Source organism: Lonchura striata, chromosome 1 (genome assembly GCF_050655825.1).
Source record: "Lonchura striata isolate lonStrDom1 chromosome 1, ASM5065582v1, whole genome shotgun sequence".
Lineage (NCBI taxonomy): Eukaryota > Metazoa > Chordata > Aves > Passeriformes > Estrildidae > Lonchura > Lonchura striata.
This window is the reverse complement of record NC_140703.1, coordinates 81,410,622-81,429,449: the sequence shown is the minus strand read 5'-3', so window position 1 is coordinate 81,429,449 and position 18,828 is coordinate 81,410,622. Positions and strand designations below refer to the sequence as shown.

Sequence of the window (18,828 nt, the reverse complement as noted above, 5' to 3'; positions counted from 1 at the left end):
GGGCTGATTTATTCAGTTCGCGACTGCGTTGGTCATTCCCGACCATTGAGACCACGGCACGGCCGAGACGGGCAAAAGCCACACTCGGGGGAGAGGCAGATTTCGGGGGCCAGGGCGCTTCGGGCGCGGGGGGCAGGGGTACGCGCCCGGCGGCCAGCCCCGGGGCAGCCCACCCGTGCTGCCCGCGGGCGGCGCCGGGCCGGGCCGGGCCGCACGTGGCTACGTGACGGCGATCGGGGCCGGCGGGGCTCGGCGGCTCCTCCTCCCCCGGCGCCCGCCGGCGACTGGGCGCCGAGGCTGCGGCGGGCGGCGCGGGGCGGGGGTGCTGCCTCCTGCGCGGCGGAGCGGGCGCAGCGGCACCGGGGCCGGAGGCGAGCGGCCCGCGCGGGCGAGGGCGGGCGGCGTCGCGGGGCGGCGGCGGGGGCTGCGGGGCAGCGGCGGGGGCTGCGGGCGGGGTCCGCGCCCGCGGCCGGCAGCGGTCTCTGCGCCTCAGCCGGGCTTCGCCGGGTGCTGGCGGTGCGCTCTCCCGCCGCGGGGCTGCACAATGGCAGTCGTTCAGTAGGATGGATCCTGCCGTGGCTTTTGTTCTGCAGATCCACCCATCCTCCTAGCAGTCAAGTACCAGGCTATGGTTTTCTCTCTGGGGATCCTTCTTCCGCGTTTTGCCGGTATCTCCGATGAGGTTTTGGCCTCGGCTGGGATTTCACTACCTTACTTTTCGTTTGGCTTCACGCTGAAAAAAGGGATTCCTTATATTTGCTCTGCACGCTTTTGGTTATAATCCACTGTTGGTCTAGGGGGAACAACCGTTCAGCCTGGCTGAAAAAAAAGCATCCGTTGAAAAGTCTCAAAGAAATATACCACGTGAGGAAAAAAAACTGGGAGAAGATCGGAATATAATCGCTTTTTCTATGATAAAACTGGTGCCCCTCTTCAGGAGAACTGATCTCAATTTATTATTATGCAACCACAAGGATCTCTTCTTTCTCAGGGTGTATAAGCTGCTGGATTGCTTTTCGCCCAAATCAATGTGGTTTCTTTGGAACATTTTCAGCAAAGGATCGCATATGCTGCAGTGTCTTTGTGGCAAGAGTCTTAAGAAAAACAAGAACCCAACTGGTAAGCAATCCATTGCAATGCGTTGTTTTTCTTTAATGCTACCCTGTCTGTTGCTCGCCGAGGTAGATCTGCAATCCTGCTGAGGGGAGAAGGGGGGATATATCGAGGCCAGCACGGACATGCATGTGCATACGTGTATGAATAAGCAAGGAGCGGTTTGTATTAGCTTCAGCCCCTGTCACCACCGAAAAGGGGTAAAAAAATAAAATCAAAGGCGACCCTCGCCCAGCCGGCATCTCCTAGTTCCTATGTGCTATTTCCAAGGAGGAAACTTTTACATCAGTACCCTTCTTGTGGGGAAGGCGGTGTAGCCCCCCACTCCCGACTGCGGGAGCCCCCCAGGCAGTTTTGGGAAGAGGAGACTGGCTCTCCTGTGCTGGTGTTAGCCGGCCCTGCTTGCGGTGGATGAGTGTGCCGGGGCTCGGGTCCTGCACAGCACTTTCTGAATAGCTTGCAGTATGTCACCCCACACGCACACACACCCACCCACCGCCTCGCTCGGCTTTCTAAAGTCAAGCCAGACACCCCCTCCCGCGGCCTAGGGGCTCCCCGTTATCACACACCCTCGGCACTCAAGGCCAGGAGGGTGGAAGGTGGTGAGGAAAGGGGATGGACACTTTCTTGGGGCTTGTGCCCAGACGGCAACTCGGCCAGCTATACCGAGTGGCAGCAGCAGCACCGCCGGGTTGGCTGTGCCGCTCCTCCGCCTCTCGCTGCCGGGATGACCCCTCTGTGCCACACACCGGTGTCTCTGCGTCCGTCTCTATGTCTGCCTGGCAGCCGGGATCATGCGCTTCGGTTCAGCCCGGCTCCGAGGGGGAAACTTGCAGTACATTACATAAGAAATGCAAATGCAGGTGCTCTGGGCCGCCTGGTCCCTGGGGGTCACGCTGCTGCTGTTGCATCCCTCTTGCTCGGGGCATCCGTGCGGCCAAGCCCCCGGCTTGGCCAGCAAGGTGGGCGAGAAGGGATGCTCGGCGGGCGTGGGAGCCGGGAGCTTTTGTAGGGAAATACCGGCCCTTCCCGCCGGCCTCTGGTCCCCCACGCCGCTTTGCTCGCTCAGCCCGGCCGGCAGGTTGTCTGCAAGCACTTGCGTGCCTGGGGAGGCGAGAGCCGCCGGAGCCCGGGCTGCGAGGGGAGGGATGCCGTGTGTGCGCGCTGGCGTGTGTGTGCCGGCTGCCCTGCAGTGGCAGCTCCCGAGCAGGAGGCTCCTGACGCTGGCACTGCAGTGTAGTAGATCATAGGCTCTCGTTGCCTGACACCCCAACATCAACAAGCAGCAGCCCTGGCAGCCCGCACCCCTCTCCTTAAAGGCATCGAGGCTGCCGGCTGCTTTGCTCAGCCCAGGTCCGATGCAGAGTCGAGGTGGGCACCTCGGCGGATTTACCCTTCCCCGCCCCCGGCTTCCGTTTGCCAGCTCGTCTCGCCCCTTTCCCCCCCGCCGCTGCCGCAGCAGTGAAAAACAGCCACTTAGCATACCAAAGAGGCTGAAATGCCCCGCCGGAGGCTGCGCTCAGCCTTCCGCAAAGTGCCCTTCGCTTCACTCGTCCCTTAGTACTGCAGCCAGCCGGGGGCCACTTCCCAGCCGTGTGCCCCCCCGGGCGGGATGGGCCAGACAGAGTCAGGACGGCCGACCACCTTCTCGCAGCCTCTGGGAATGCCCCTCTCCGCCCGCCCGGGCCACCCACGCAGGGGCCGTGGGTGAGAGAGCGAGGAGACCACGGGGAGAGAGCAGAGCGGCGGCGTGGCCCTGCCTGCCCTGCCCGCTGCCGTCGCTCCCCAGCCCCTGGAGGTGGCCGGCTCCAGCGCCGTGGTGCCCTGGGCAAGAGGCGATGCTCCTGAGGAGGGGATTTGGAAGGGGCTGGCAGCGGGAGGAAGAGGGCTGGTGGTTTCTAGGCCTTTCAGTTTGCATACCGGGGGGCGAGATGTATGCCCCTGCACACACACACCCCGGTCCACCCCTAAAGATTCGTGTCCTTTCCTTGCGGAGGGCAGGCTGTCAAGACATCGGTCCCTGAAGCCGAGTTGTGTCTCCCGGAGCGCCAGGCAACCGCGGCACAGCTTTCCACCTCCCCGGGGACTTTGCCGCACTTACCTACTCCCTCTGCATGGGACGAGTGGATTTGGCTGGCAGGAGCGGCACCACCCCCCGCACCACCCCTGCCACCCCCTGCGCTGGCCCGAGGGGGGCTGACCCCCTTCTCTGAAGGAGTGGGGGGAGCACGTCTAAGCCAGCGAGGTGGGCGAGGTGGGCGGGGGTGGGAGCGGGCTAGGTGCGCGGAGTGGGGCCCTGGCGGGTGCTACCGCTCTGGCCAGGTCCGCGGTCTCGCTGCTCGCCCCAAGTCTGCGCTGCGCTGCGCTGCTCTGTTCCGACTTGATCCCGTCAGAGCAGCCGGGACGCCGAGCCCGGGCGACCCGCACGGCCCGTCCTGGCGCTCCGCTCCGGGAGCGCCGGACTGCGGCTGTCTGAGGAGGCTAATAATCCGCTTGGCCGGATTAGCTGGTAGCTCGGTCACGGGCGCTGTTGCTCTGACGGCAGATCATCTCCACTCAGGCTGGGGTCGCCCGCGGGAGCGCAGGGAGCCGGTGCTGCGATGCCCATCCTCGCCGGGTGCCCCCGGGCCGTGGGGCTCCCCCTCTGCGGCAGACCCCCATCCCTCTGCGGCACGGGGCGCCGCTACCGCCCCCGGCCCCTTTGTCCGCTAAACTTTTCGGGAGCCGCTGGGTTTTTCAGTCTCAAAAGTCATCAAATGAGCGAGCATCTGCCGCTGATCCAACCGTGCAGAAAATCCAGCAGGTTAGGCAACTAACGCTGACTTTAATTGCAGTTTATTTAGCTATTTTCGGCCTGCTGTACTTTTTTTCTTTTTTTTTTTTTGGTCCCTTCCGAGAGCTGGTCTATTTTCAGAAACGGGACTGGGTGGCTTCTTTCCAAATGTTCTCTGCTTTGCCTTTCCTCCCCACCGCTAGCTGCAGCCCCCCCTCCATGTGCAGACCCCCTCCCGGGCTCCCCTGCCGTCCCCGGGGGCCTCGCCCCACCGGCACCGGTAACCGGCACTGGTTGGAGCTCCAGAGACGGGGGGCAAGTGCGGCAGGGAGGGATGGGGAGTCCGAAGGGCTGTGTGTAATCTCTGGCAGGGTTGCATCAGGAGGCTTTGGTTTTATGATTGGCTGAAACCCCTTGGTTTCAGATTTGATCTCCTCGATAGAGGAGCTGCGTTTGCTGCAATTATTTACCTCTTCACATTTCTTCATGAAGAGAAAAACTTTGTGAATCAATAGGTGTGGCTGTGTTTTCAGCTACTGAATATTTTTAAATGTTCCTCTGTTTAATGGTGCTACAATCAATGAAGCCCCTCATATCTGCAGTGTCCTGTCTCTCATGAAAATGATTGCCTTGTGTCAGGTTCCCTGGGCCTCACCTGCCTTTGCAATTATTTGTGTCTAACTCTGCCCTTCCTGCTTGTCATACACACAGAGAGGACTTTAAAAAGTGCAAGACCAAAGGGACTTTTTCTCACAAATAGTTAAAAACTGCTCCAAACCGTAAGTTCCAAACTAAGGCTTGTTCTAATAAGATACTGTCCTCCTGGCTTTCCCACCACCATCCCCAGCCTCCAAACTGGGTATTTTCAGCTAGGGAATGGCAAAGTCATGGGGAGAATTTGGGGCCTGAGGAGAAGTGGGAAAGGAGATTATCTCTGGTTGCTTTTTGAAGCAAGTCCAGCAAGTGAATAGATTTTTTTTACCTAATGACAACTGTTTGGGTGCCCACGGGAGCTGTGTTGGCTGGAGTACTAGATGCCCCCATGGCGGGAATTGCTATCACATTTCACTCCTGGTGGCAACCCAACAGACAGAGGATGGATCAGGTTTCCTCTCCATTCACTTCCAAGGAGAAGCATCTCCAGCACAGTCAGGGATGTTGACAGGAGAGTAGATGGCAATTGACATTACTATAAATACATTACTGATGGAGGATTTAATTTAGAAAATTAGTATCAATCGCACATCAATCTCAAATACAAAACCTGTTTTAAAAGCAGTAAGTCTGAAATCCAGGTTGCAGCTGAACTGGAATCTTTGCATAGTTCCATGTTAATTTCCTACTCCATAAAATTGCTTGTCTGGTATTTCCTGGTTGCTAATAATTTTGAAAAAGTTTCTAAGCACAGCCATGTGAGGATCTGTTTGAAATGGCAGCTTGTGTCCTGCCCATAAAATACATAGTAGGTATGTGTCTTTATGTGAAATCTGAAAAAATTTGGCCTCCCCACCTCTTTCTTTACTCACAGAAAGCAAACATCCTACCAAAAGACAAAGACAGTAAGAGTTGTGGGATCAGGTCCTTGAAGTTTCTTTCATGTAGGTCCGAAAAGCAGCTTTGACTGCTTAAATACCGTAATTCCTGTAGTGGGAATTGAGGCATGGTCTGTTTCTCTTGCTCAATGTAAAACTGCCTATTTACATGTATTGCACCTATTGAAGTTTTGTCCTCTCTGGAATACATTTCCTGAATTTATACAAATTTAATTATTCTTGATCAAATTAAATTGCATACTCTACTCATTAAGGGGTGAAATTTATGCCTGCTCATGTGTCTCCCTACTGTAATAAAATGTTCAATGTCTGCTAATGACAGGCCATTTATAAATGAATTCAAATATAAAAAGGATGACTTAGGCTTAAGGAAAATACAAAAAAATGTATTTACAGATATCATTGGTTTAAATATTTACGTGTATGCATTTTTCATTTGAGCTTGATGTTTATTCTACTTAATCTTGTTGGATTATATTAAGTATATTAATTTTAGCTAAAATTCCTATTGACTTCAAATCTAAAAAATGAGTGATATAGGCATTCAAAATTTGTCCCTTTGTAAAGATTTTCTGTCCAATAAATGCCTGTAAAAATATAATCTGGAGATGAGGCAATTGCTTGAAATTGGAAACCAGTTTTTCAAGAGGACTTCATAAATCTAAAGAAATGGGAATTGGGCCCTTACACTGGCTCTGAGGGTGCATTTTGCAGCTGGTGGGGTCACTACTGAGATTTTCACAGGAACAGTCAACATTTAGGATAAAATCCTCTGAGTTTGGTTGCAAATGGATAAACGAAGCAGTTTTGTGCAGATTACACTGAGTATTTACAGATGTTTGCCAAACATGCCTCTCAACAGTGAATCCTGCTGGAGCATGTTTCACTCAGTCAAGGAAGATCTCGTTGCTTGGGGAGCAGTGATTTGTTTCTATACTTAGTTCTGGTTTAGATGGCTTTTGTGATTTTGGACACACTAATACTTACCTATGCCTTCCCTTCCTGCTTGTTAGAAGTTGCAGGCAATGTCTGAATGTTGCACAAGTGTGCTGTTGGTCCTTTTGTTTGTTTTTCACATTTCAGTGAAGGATAGCTCTTCAAAGATAAATTACTAGTTTACTGAACAACTCACTGAGTAACAAAACATCGAGCGATCATAAAACTTTACAATCTCTGTTGTGAAAAAAAATTGAGGCGATGTAGCATGTGGCTTGATGTACAACTAATATATCCAAGAGCTACTTGCCACTGTACAGAAAGAGTTTATATGTGCATAGAGTGGCAGAACAGTTTACTTGGGAATAAACTTTGTCAGACAGCACCCCAGTTTAGTTCAGGAAGAGCACCCTTCTTGCACAGTGCGCTTCTATTGTCACAGCCTGGAAGAAAATATTTTCATTGGACACCATATAATAAAGTGCTTAAAACAGTATATTCATCTTCAGACTGGCTATAAAAAAATATATTTATTGTGTTCTTGAAGTGGATCCTTTAAATAGATCCATACAGAAGTACTGAAAATAATAATTCCGAAGGGAACTGATGGTGTTTGGCACTATGATGGACTGATCAAATAGCAAGAAAAATGTAAGTGATGTAATCTTTTTAAAATAATCTGCAGCAAAGAAAAATAGCGTGTGAATAATTAGCAAAGCTGTTATCCAAAACAGAAGCATACTGACTCTGAAGAAGAACTTTTTGAGGCCAAAACCTCAAAAATCATTAAGTGAAATGTATTTAATGGATAAATGGAATGCAGGTTTGGTGTATTTGTAGCATATGTTAGAAGCATTCATGTTAAATAGTAGCAAGGAAAGTAAACAGTTGCTGATGAAACTGCATCGAGAAGTCAGAATAATAATATCTGTAGTAACATTCAGTGCACAAGCCAGATTAATAGCACCTTCTGCAGTAAAATTCAATGATTAATTTAGGTACCATACTGGGGTGACTATAATCAACATTTTAGTAGTTTCTGAGTTAATATTGAATGGTTGTGTGGGTCAAAGTAGCACATAGTTGCTGGCAGAAATTGATAGTCTAATTTTAATATTTGTGTTTTTTCTTTTCACTCTGACACCTGCTTATTTGTCTTTTAACCGAAAACAGCATAAGGAATTGCACTGAACAAGTTTAGCACTTGCATACAGTAGGCACTGTCTTGGAAATTACTTCGCTTAATCTTTTTGTGGCACTAAAATGAACCTGGTCCTATCAGAAGGTAGAATCAAGTTAAGGTTAAATATTTTAATTCCACTGGAATTTTTTGTCTTTTGCTTCAGGACAGTGATACAAATAAACTGTAATCCTCTATGAAAACATTGTTCTATAGAGATTCCCAAAAGGCCTGTATTTTGTGAGCTGAGAGAACAATATACTTCACTTTTCAGTGAAATTTATTGTGTCATCCATGGTTTTTTGTATATGGCTTTGTCATCTATAAAGATAAGAACATAGTAAGGATACAGAATGTGCAGGATTTGTGCCTGAGCTGTTGATCTTGTCCTGTCTCCATCTCTGGGCATTAGGTGGTGTAAGAAAAAATGCAAGACATGGGCAAATCTTTGGATTTGATCCTTCCCCTCATCTGTCCTCTCAGTTTTCAGCTGTCACTGGACTGTGAAGTTGGAGCTTGTATTCAGGTCACTGTGTGTAGTAGCTTCTGAAAGAGCTACGCAACTTCAGTTATCAAACAGCATTTCTATTTTGGGCATCAAAAAACTTTGCATGGCACTGAGCTCTACATAACCACGTGCTGTGTGGAAAGGATGTGGGGGGGTTTGCACTTTCTGTGGGTATTCCTTGGTTGTTCTGTTGAAAAACAGAGAGTAACATTGCTATTTCTGTGCCATATTTGTGATTACTGATAATGGAGGGCTTTTCAGGTGAAGAGCACTTCTTCCATGGTGCCTTTTCCTTCCTTAACTGTCCTGAAATCCTGGACATTTCTATCATCATGGTTACTATACAGTATAACTTGTCTTTGCTGAGGGTATAGGATATCTTTGGCTTAGGAGGACAAAAATAAGGTAGCAGCTGACACATCCTTTGCATGTGCTGGTTTTGTCCAGCTAAAAGAAGTTAATTTCTATGGATTTTCTAGGCCTAAGGGATAAGGAAGTATCTCCTGAAAAGGGCATGTTTTCACAATGTCCTTTCTCTTGAGGGAACAAGTGAAATATTACTATCTTAAAGAAGTTTTTAAAGAATTAAGCTCTAGTGTGACTGAAAACTAGAATTTCATAGCATTGCTGAATGGTTTGAACAGGAGAGACGGCTTGCATATAAAAGCAGACTTCTGTTTATATATAAATCTCTTGCTTCTCACCAATGCTAGCAAAGGAAGTATACAGGAATTTCATTGCCCTTTAATGAAGTCTGAGACTAAAATGCTAATTTAAAGAAGGAAAGTTTGCCCGACTTGTTACTCTTTCAGTAAATGTATTTCTAAGCATGTCCCTCTACAGTCAAACAAAATGTGCAGATTAAACAGTTCCCAGTTCATGCTTCTCATTAAAGAAGTGTACTATAGAGTACTGCAATTGCTCAGTGGTTTCTACACATATCACTCTTTTCTAATAGGTACATTTATTGATGATGAATGAGAGGAAGAGGAACTACCAGTGCAAAACATAGTGGAAAATACATTAAAAAAAAAAAAAAAAAAAAAAAAGATGTGGAAAAATTATAGCTCAGGGAAATGCTTAAAAAAAATCAGGTAAATCATTAATACAGTAGTATCTTGTAGAGTAATCTAGTAATCTATCAGGAATATCTTAATGAGGATTAAATAAATAATAGTCACTATTAATTTGCAGTACTTATGACATAAAGAGCCACTTTACAGTTCTGATTTTCTTTGACCTGGAAATTGCAAGTCAAACCCAGGCAACTAATAGTTCCTGAGAAACTGAACCTAAATGTGATAGGCAGATTATCTCACAAGGAGATGAACCAAAGATCGCAAATGTGAACTACCTTTAGAATGTCTAAAACCCAGGTGCAATTTTGTCGCTTGGACTCTTTCACTAAAATCCATATTTTAAAGTAGCACTAACAGGTGGATTAAAATTTGTAAAGATTTGCACCCCTGAGAGAGTTCTTCCTAGTCACTTGCTGTTTTAAATCCTTTTTTTCTTTGTTTGTGTTTGTCTCTGTGTGAAGGAGACTTTCTGCTTCAAAAAATCTGGTTACACAGAGTTTCATAACCAACATTTGCTAGTCTCCTGGCTTTACTCAGACATTTATTATCTCTATGAATATGACCTTGATCCATCCCAAACTCTGTCATCTCTATTATAGCCTCTCACATGTCTTTGAGTTTTTTCACCTTCTCCTTGTGGAAGCATCTCACCTTTTTACTTTGGATAAGGTCTTTGAGGAAAATTAGCCCTTAATTGTATTTCTTTCAGATATTTTAAGTCCTCTCCACCACTTCAAATAATTAGCTAGTGACCATGAGCAGAACAACTGCACAGGCTTATTTTTGGATGGATGAAGGGTAGGCTGATGGACAAGACTTTTTTTTTTATTGGGCATGAGCTGTATGCATTGTTGTTTTCCCACTTGCTGCTAATTTACAATAACAGAACAATAGTAGAAGTAAAGAAATGCAGAGGTCATAAAGCAACTGTGATTGATTAGGAAAAGACAGTAAAATCAGCAAGAGGATTTAGAAGACCTAATAACAAATGTTATCCATTTAATTTATTTTGAGGATCATTTGAGGATAATACTTGCTTGAGGATAAAATGGTTTGTGTGAGATTTTGCTGTTAAAGCAGAACTCCTCAGCAGCCAGGGAAATTTTTTGAATATTTTTGCTGAGCATTTACTTGTGTTGGTAGGGAGTTGGTTCCAGATCCTGGCTTTGTCTGTTCACTTAGGTGCTATATATCTCCTTGAAGCTTTTGGCCATGGCACAAGCAGAAGAGATCCCAGAGAACTGCGAAACCTGTGTGGATGCAAGGCATGCTCCATATATCCATACCCTCCACAGGGTACAGACAGAGTAAACCTGTGGTTTGGATCTTGCTCCCTTTTGATTCACCTTGTTAACCTTTGAGCTCACTTTTGATAGTCTGGTTTAGAGACATTATTCTATGAGAGGATTGTAACATGCCCCTTCAGTGCTACATGCTCCAGGGTTTCTGCTGACCAGGGACATTAGTAGCAGAGCCAGTGACTATGTGTCACTAAACTCTGTGTTCTGAACTGTTGAGCTCTGGCTATATGCACAAAGTTTTGAAACATGGCACAGATGAGTTCTCCTACCTTTGAAACTTGTGGCATGGTTTCTTCTATGGAACAGGGTATCTGAAAGCAGTATGAGATTATTTTAGAGCAAATAAGTCATTATGTAGTGTATGTATGGAAGAACTACATTTTTTGAAGGTGATCTTACTTTGTTTTCAAACTGGGCCTTAAACTCAGATAATATTTGTAGAAGAGTGAAAATATAGGAGAAAAAAACAAACTGTTGTAGTTTCCTATATAATACATATCTGTGTAAAATAAATAAATTTACTCATAGAGAAATTTCAGAAATATTTTTGGAACAGTGAAAATATAGGAGAAAAAAAACTGTTGTAGTTTCCTATGTAATACATATCTGGGTAAAAGAAATAAGTTTACTCGTGGAGAAATTTGAGGAGAAATTTAAGAAATAGGAAAAATTTGAACCAAAGAAGTGAGAACAGAGGAATTGTGATTTTCTGTTCTACTGTCTTTTCTCATTTTGATTTGTCTTTGCAGTTTATATGAAATTATGTATCTGAAGCATTACTGACTTGAAGTGGAGATGAATCCAGTGATTTTTGTGCCACAGTAAGATGTTCTCTCCTTACTGAAAGTTTTCTGTCAAAGCATGTCTTTGAAGACATCAGCTTTCTTAGCACTTCAACATCATGGATTTTGATTTTGTCCATTTCCATACACCACTGATAAAAACACTCTCTAAGGGGTTCCTCAAGTAGTTACATAAATATGGTGCTCTCATTAAAAAATATATCTTTAAGCAAAATGAGAAAAAAAATTGAACTTAACTATATAAAGGAGAGTAGTTTCAAGTGTAGGGTTATTAAGTTTCTCTTAGATGCTGGATGAGAATAATTTTATTCCAGTTGTGGCCAGCTGCCATTGCACGAAAGTGGAGGTTGAAGTTTTGAACCTTATAATGAAAGTAGAAGTAAGCTGTACATTGTGCAGTCTGGGTTAAAATATTTTTTCAAAAAGTATCAGGAGTAACAGCAAAACAAGAGCTTGTTATGTTTTCTGGAGCTCCTTTTCCTTGGATTTCAGTGGCTGTCTGGAGTAACTATGGTCTTGGGTGGCTGCCAAAAAGAACACCTGCTAATAGATTTAAGACTGAAGATGAGGAGAAGATAAATACTAAGCCCTTGTAGTCATATATGTAGGTTAGGAATTTGGGGGTGGAACTTGCTGAAGTTAGAACAAAAGTAAGCCAGAATGTGATGTTAGTACATTAGATAGCTAGAGTTTTTATCAGGGGCTATGTGGATGATACATGAATAGTGTGGGATGCTCTCTCTCCCACTTATTCTCAGAGGGAGATGAAAAACAAGAATGACAAAAGAAATATAAAGTAAGTAATGAAGGGATTAAAGGAGTCTCTAGTAATTTAGACAGGTTAGTAATAGAGTCCTACAGGCATGCAGAATTTAGAAGTTGTTGAAGCTCTTTATCAATTGAAGAGCAAATAGAGCTGAAATTTAAGGTCTTTTTCATGGAAAACATCTATTTCTAGAAGTGTTTCTTTCCAAGGACATAGAGAGAGTTTTATATTTGAGAGTCTACCTTCACTCAATTTATTCCATTTATAGCTATCTTGCTAAAGGTGAGATATCCTTGTAAACATTACTTTGCTATTATAAATGAAGGTGCTCCCACACTCCCCTGAGTCTACCAGCTGTCATTGCCCAGCTCTGGAAGAGTGGCCTCCAGGATGACCTTAGGCCATGTGTCCAGGGCCTCCTGCCTTCCTGCTGTCAGGTGGATGCCCTGAGAACCTCCTGTCTGGCAGCCCTCGATGCTTTGGACCTGCATGGGCTTGTGGAGTCCTGCGTGTGCTGCAGCTGCCTGGGCTAACACTGCTGGCTCCCCTGCAGGGGAGATGATGGCACAGGAGAGATGATGGCACAGGAGAGATGATGGCATGGGAGTCGGCTATGAGGGTGGCCCTCAAGCTAAACTGAAACAGCCTGTGTAGTTGCCACAGCAACTGCTGGGGAGAGTAAATGTATTATCCCCCTCCAAACTGTTTTACAGCACAACTTTTAAAATGCAGAATATGTACTTCCATGGATCTTATGCTGTGTAAATCTTTGTGCAGGATAGCATGTCCTGGGCAGTGCGAACTATAGAAGAAGGCACTACAGGTTCAGTATGAATTTGCATTTTTCTTCCAATAGTTCATTAAGTTCACAGTCAAACAGGTAAGAATGCTGGGTGCCATTCAATCTTTGAAGATGACCATAAATCTGCATCAAAAAGCCTACACAGGAGATCTTCAAGTAACTTCAAAGGGAAAGCCAGTCTCTTCTTCTGATCAACAGATGGCAAATCAGAATTGTGAGTAAGAACTGTCCACCTTCAGTTTGGCATTGATATCATTCTCCCACCTGAAACTCCTCCTAGTTGTTCAGGAACATAAGACTGAATTTATATTGCTTAATTAAAAGGGCCAGGGATTGATCCAAGTCCAAATGCCTCTGGCTGGCTCATGTCCACACCACTTACAGTTACTACCCTGCCTGGCAGATGAGATTGGAGAGAGCTTGCTGAGGTGGTTCCTGGATCTTAAGGAAGCGTGTGGATGTCTAGGGCTCTAGCACTTCTTTAATTTAACAATATGGACACAGACAAAGAGAATCAGAAAAAGCCTTTCATTCCCAGTAAGGAAAGTGAAAGTAAGCTCTGCTCTGCTTTACTCGTGCCCCCAACTTCAGAGAGAAACTGTACCTGGACTAATAACAGCATAAAACCATCCTGGACCAGCTAAGGGGTTATTAAAGCTTCTCTAAAGTGGGTGAATCTCAGGTTCATCCTTTGAGGAAGGAGTACCTAGAAAGGAGATTCCTATGTTAGGAGTACCTATGAAAGGGGCTTCCTTGGTTAACCTTGTGCAAAGCTGGTGGAGGAAGGAGAGCAGAGTATACCTGCTTCCAAGCAAGTCTGGCAGCTGAGCAGCAGAGACCTGAGTCTGCAGGGGATGAATCATAATGAGTCTCTGAGGAGGATGAACCAGACAGGAAGGAAAGCTCAGTCTTGCTTGGGAAAGGAACATATCTCCTGTTTTTTCCCTCTTTCACAAGAAGGAGTTATAGGGTAAGGAAGAGCTGAAGGACAGGAGATTTTCTCTATTTCTGAATAAAATCTTTTTTCTTCTGCTTCACTGTCTCGTACTTCCTTTCTTTCTTACTGGCCTTATTTGGGATCATCCCTTCATTTGTGTGAGCATGTGCAACAAAACTTGTCAGCACTTTCAGTCATTTCAGTAACCTGTTGTTTTACTGCGCACCCACTTTCTATTTCCTGAGCTACACAGGCATCAACCTGAATTGTTGCTACATGTACTTCTTGATCTTCCTTTAAAGGATATGTATTTCTCCCTACATGGCCACTAGTTGCTCTCTTCCCTTATATAGTTGTGAGGAGATGAGTAAAGAAATAGTTTTTTTCTGATTATTGAAGCTTTAAATATGTTGTCAGACTAAATCTGGTCACAGTCTGTCAGTTTAAAGGGTTTGGCTTATAGTCTGAAATGTGGTCCAGAATATTTCTGTGTTTTTTCTTAAAGTAATGAAATTTGGACATCATAAAGCATTTTGCATTTGGTCTTTTGTTGGGTGGAGTTTTTTTAAAATAGTTTAGGGAAAATCAGTTTGTGGCACTTGGAATCCTTTGATTCTTCTCTGTGAGGATGCATAGGGTATATTTACTCTTGCATTTAATGCTAAATGTGAAAAGAATGAATGTAAGCAGTAAATTTTTCTTTTTTCATCAATCCCTTGAAAACCCCTTAAGGTAACTGTTCCTTTACAAGTTGAATATCTGGAAAGGCCCAAGTATCACTGCTTTTCTGGGGCTAAGAAGGGTGTTGCATTTAACAGAGATTTTTATGTTTCCATTGCTTACAATAAAAGCAGTTATGAAAAGTTCTTATGATGGGACACAATTATGTTTTGCATTAAAATAAGACACAGTGGGGGGCTGTATCCAGCCTGTTGGCTTGTTAGAAAAAGCTGGGATTTCTGCAACTCTTCTAAAAACCCTGAATTTAGAAGTCAAGTCAAGTCTTCTAAGCCAGTGAAGTCTTCACTGGCTTAGAAGAGTAATAAAAGACTTTCAGTATAAACACTTCTCAGTGTATTAGGTATCTTGGAATCAGTTTCTTCAGTTAGTAGAACATTAATGTAGCATGTCTAGGACTTTTCATATGGCTTGGCAATTAAGACAGTTTGGGCCAAACTAACTGCATTGAGATTCTTTACAAGAGTGAAAGTACTTTATTTTCAGTCCTATTTCTAGGCTGGAGAAATTAAGTTTTTTGGTGTCTCTGCATCTATAGTGCTTTTCCCTTTTATCATGCTAATTGAAAGCATCATCTTTAATCCTTCTTCTAGGAAGTTTCTTGCTATTTGCTTTACATGGCAGTGCTCCACTGTCGTATTCAGTTCATCAAAGACTTCCAAAGATGCGTTTTACAGCAGGAAAAAGGAAGCATTCTCTCCATGGCCAGAACATGGGACCATTCTTCTGGTCGTCAATTATCTTTGCTCTCACAAAAAAAAAAAAAAAAAAAAAACCAACCAAACAAATAAAAAAAAGGTATAAAAAAATGAGAGGTTTTTTTGGCCCTGGCACACTGCTTTGGGATTTTAAAATCTAGCTAGATTTAAATACTCAAATCCTTTCTCGCAAATTCACCACTCCATGGCTTTTCTAAGGAAAGGTTCCTGTTTCTGTGGAAGACAAAAATTTTCTTGTACAGAGTAAATAGTTCCATCCTTAATCTGCTATTACTTGAATAATTCTTATGACATTAGCTTCAGTCTGCTCCATCTTCTTGTCATTTTATCTTACAGTGACTAATTTGCAGAACAAGAATACCTTCCCCTGTCTGTGCTCAAGGGCATTAACTAATCTAGTTAACAAACCAATCTAGGTCTAGAGAAAACAAATAGAACAAGCAGCAAATGAACAGCGAGACTGAACAACAATTCCTTTCCACGTGGGCATGGTTCTCTTGGGTTTTCCTCTAGAGGGAACTGAGCTTTTTCTCAGGATCCTAAAGTTCTTGGTTTTGTCATTGCCCAGTTAGGTACAGGCAATAGCGAAAACCAGAACAAACTGGAGGTTACACAAATAAATTTCAGAAATCTTAATGTGTCTTCAATGAAGGACCTCTAAGCAAATTTATTAAATGAAAGGCTGTTTTGGCAGGAAGTTCTAATCCTTTTGAAAAATACTTCTAAAAAAGGAATATCAGAGAATGAAGGTTCAAACTGCCTACATTGCAGTATACAAATTAGTAAGCAAGTCACCTGGTAGTCTCCTTGTCCTGGTAGATGGCACTAATATTTTCTCCTTCAGGGGTATGTACAGTACCCTAAGCCCATGACAGAGTGCTACCATTTTAATTTTTTTTTTTTGTTTGCTTGGTTTTGGTTTTTGGGTTTTGTTTGTTTGTTTGTTTGTTTTTAATTCAGCACAGAAAAATCTGTCTAGTATAGAAATATGTGACATTGGTAGGTCTTAGCTGCACTTTTTGAAGAATAGTTTTTCAAATATTCGTTCTTTTGAGGTTAGATATAGTGGTGAGTATACAGAGCTTCTGAAAGAGTACCAGTGGAAAGGCCAGTATGTAAAATGCTGCCCTGTAAACTGCAATACTCAATAATTATGACACAAAGGTCCATTACTGAAACAAAATATAGCAATTCTTAAGTTCATAGATATTTACCTAGGAGGGCAATTAAGCCAAAAAACTCCATTATCTTAATGTGGTACCCTCTGCAAGTGTGTGCTAAGCCTTTTGAACTGCGAATACACTCAGACATGCAGCTGGGGTAGTGAAACTGTTTTCTGGAGTGTTAATAGGAACCAATTATATGGAATTTGTTTAAATTAGTGGTGAGCAGTTCTACATTAACCATTGTCTTAGTGCTAGTAAGTAGGAGTGTCTGGAATGTGGCACTTTGCATACTCGTTTCTGCACTTTCAACATACCCAGTGCTTTCATAGCAAGAGGATGGAGCTGAATCTCTTCTGCTCAGATACTTTTACAAGCTCTTATTTTTTTTCTGTTTTGTTCTGGGCAAATTGTTACACTCTTTCTACAAGATAATTAATTAGCTGTTGCTCCCGTATTTCCTGTAATAGCCCCATTAAAAGGCACCTTTTCTGTCAGAATATCCCATGGCTAATGACTGGGCAGATTGTTCTTGCCCCTAGATGCAGTTACCTAATTAGAGATTATCCTGTCACACAGCACTTTAAGCTGTATTTCCTTTTCTTAGCCCACAGAGAACATAGAATCACAGAACAGTTTGGGTTGGAAGGGACCTCTGGAGATCATCTAACTCCCCTGCTAAAACAGGGTCTTTTAGAGTGGATTGCACAGAATCATGTCCAGGCAGGTTTTGAATACCTCCAGAGATGGAGACATGAGCATAGGAAAATTATTTTTGCCAGCACCATGATCTCTACTGGAGTCCATCTACTTATTCCTCTCCTTCTGCTTTAGTCTGTCTCCCCATCCTCCTTTCTAACAAATTTATTAGAGAAGGAGTGAAAATCCTGCTTTACAGCAGAGTGGGGATTTTTCCACCTGCGGATGGGATTTATAGCAAAGTTTCCTCACCACTCTCTCTGCTTCTGTGGGTACAGTACAAAGCTCACAGTCAGTTCACATCCTTTGCTGTAGTGCAGAGCCTCAGCAGCACTGTGTATTTCCCTGTATTTTAAACTGTAATGGATTTAAAGAGGCCTGAGAGCTTGGACACTTCTGCTGTGTTCCAGAAGAGAGCTCATGGTTTTGCTCCTGTTTTCCTCCAGTGCTGAGAAGAAGTAACCAGTGGCAGCTTTCAGCACCTTAGTGGCAGTGACCATCTTTTGAGCACAGTGTGTGGCCCCATCACCCGATGAGTGTCAGCATGGAGATGTTTCCTCACAGGAGAAGCCTCTTCCTTAGGAACGAAGAGATTTTGAACTTTGAGTTTATGGTACTCTGCGGCAAATACTGCCCTTCTGAGAGCAAGATCCACTCAAAACAAATTAGGGTGTATTTGAATAACAGATGGGGAGGAAAAAGGCTCCTGAAGTTTCTCTAGAGAGGTCACAAGATCTGCTCAGTGCCTGTGTGCAGAGGGATCTGTGTGAGTGGAGTAGAGGGAGGAAAGAACAAAGCCTGTAAATCCACTGGTAGGCAGATGTTCAGCAAAGGAGCTTCACATTTTGTGGCTGAGAATCAAAATTTCTGGGTCTTATTGCTGGAAGTTCTCTTTTTCGAAGTGTGATAAAAAGAATTTGTTTTTGTTTTATTATAAAGAACCCTTCTCTTCTCTATATTATACTGAGAGTATTCACTGTATATTCCTCTTCCTTCCTGCTCTTCTCTGCTCATGAGACTGTTAATACTTACTAAAGAATATTTTTTTTGGTTCTTTTTCATCATGCAGCAGCCATTTCAGTTGTGTCCACTCAACTTTGCTTCAGTTTTGGCAATACTGTAATGAAGGTTTAAGAAGATAATATCTAAACAGAAGCCAACTAGTCATATTTACGATGGCTGTACAAAGAGCTCTCAGAGAACAATTTTGATATTACTTCCCTGATATTTCATAGTTTGGCATGTATAAAAAAGCTTGGAGACTTTTTCAGTGGATGCTGGTTCAATTAGATCTTGGGGTTTTTGGAGGCAATTTTTATTTCAAAGATTCTAGTGATAATCTGAGAAATAAATAGATTAATACATTATACAAATGCTCATTCTGTTATTAACAGATCTCAAAATGTTCTTAAAGGTATGGTGTAATGGTGGGATAAGGCTCATGGGCTAGTTGGTGTATCAAGGAATATCAAGTGTGTTATAAAAATTTCCATTTGTTTGGGAACTTTCAGCTTCAGACTTTCAGGTCTTTTCAATAAGTGTGAACATTCTCCTTGAATTGGTTGAGTCTTGGGGAGAAAATTTCCCTATGATTATTTAATGAATGGGATCTATTCAGTTAGCAAGAATATGAAATAGAAGATGCAACTTGCCTATTTTGTTTTTATGGTTTGTATTACCATTCAGTTTCTTAACCAGCCTTTCCCAACTGTATAGTTTTATCAGTGCTTTTCAGTATGTTGAGAGTTTAATGATGAG

The 18,828-nt window shown here is 43.8% G+C and overlaps 1 protein-coding gene across 2 annotated transcripts in view; it reads left to right on the top strand.

The window, feature by feature from the left end:
• Positions 1 to 435: 435 nt before the first annotated feature.
• Positions 436 to 18,828, top strand: part of FGF14 (fibroblast growth factor 14) — a 376,534-nt gene continuing 358,141 nt past the window's right edge. Inside the window, exon 1 of one of the 2 annotated variants that reach the window (XM_021530239.3) lies at positions 436 to 1,119. In XM_021530239.3, the coding sequence (XP_021385914.1) occupies positions 912 to 1,119 (208 nt within the window). In that variant the 5' untranslated portion in view covers positions 436 to 911. The remainder of the gene's footprint in view (positions 1,120 to 18,828) is intronic. The other variant, XM_021530237.3, reaches the window with a different exon arrangement.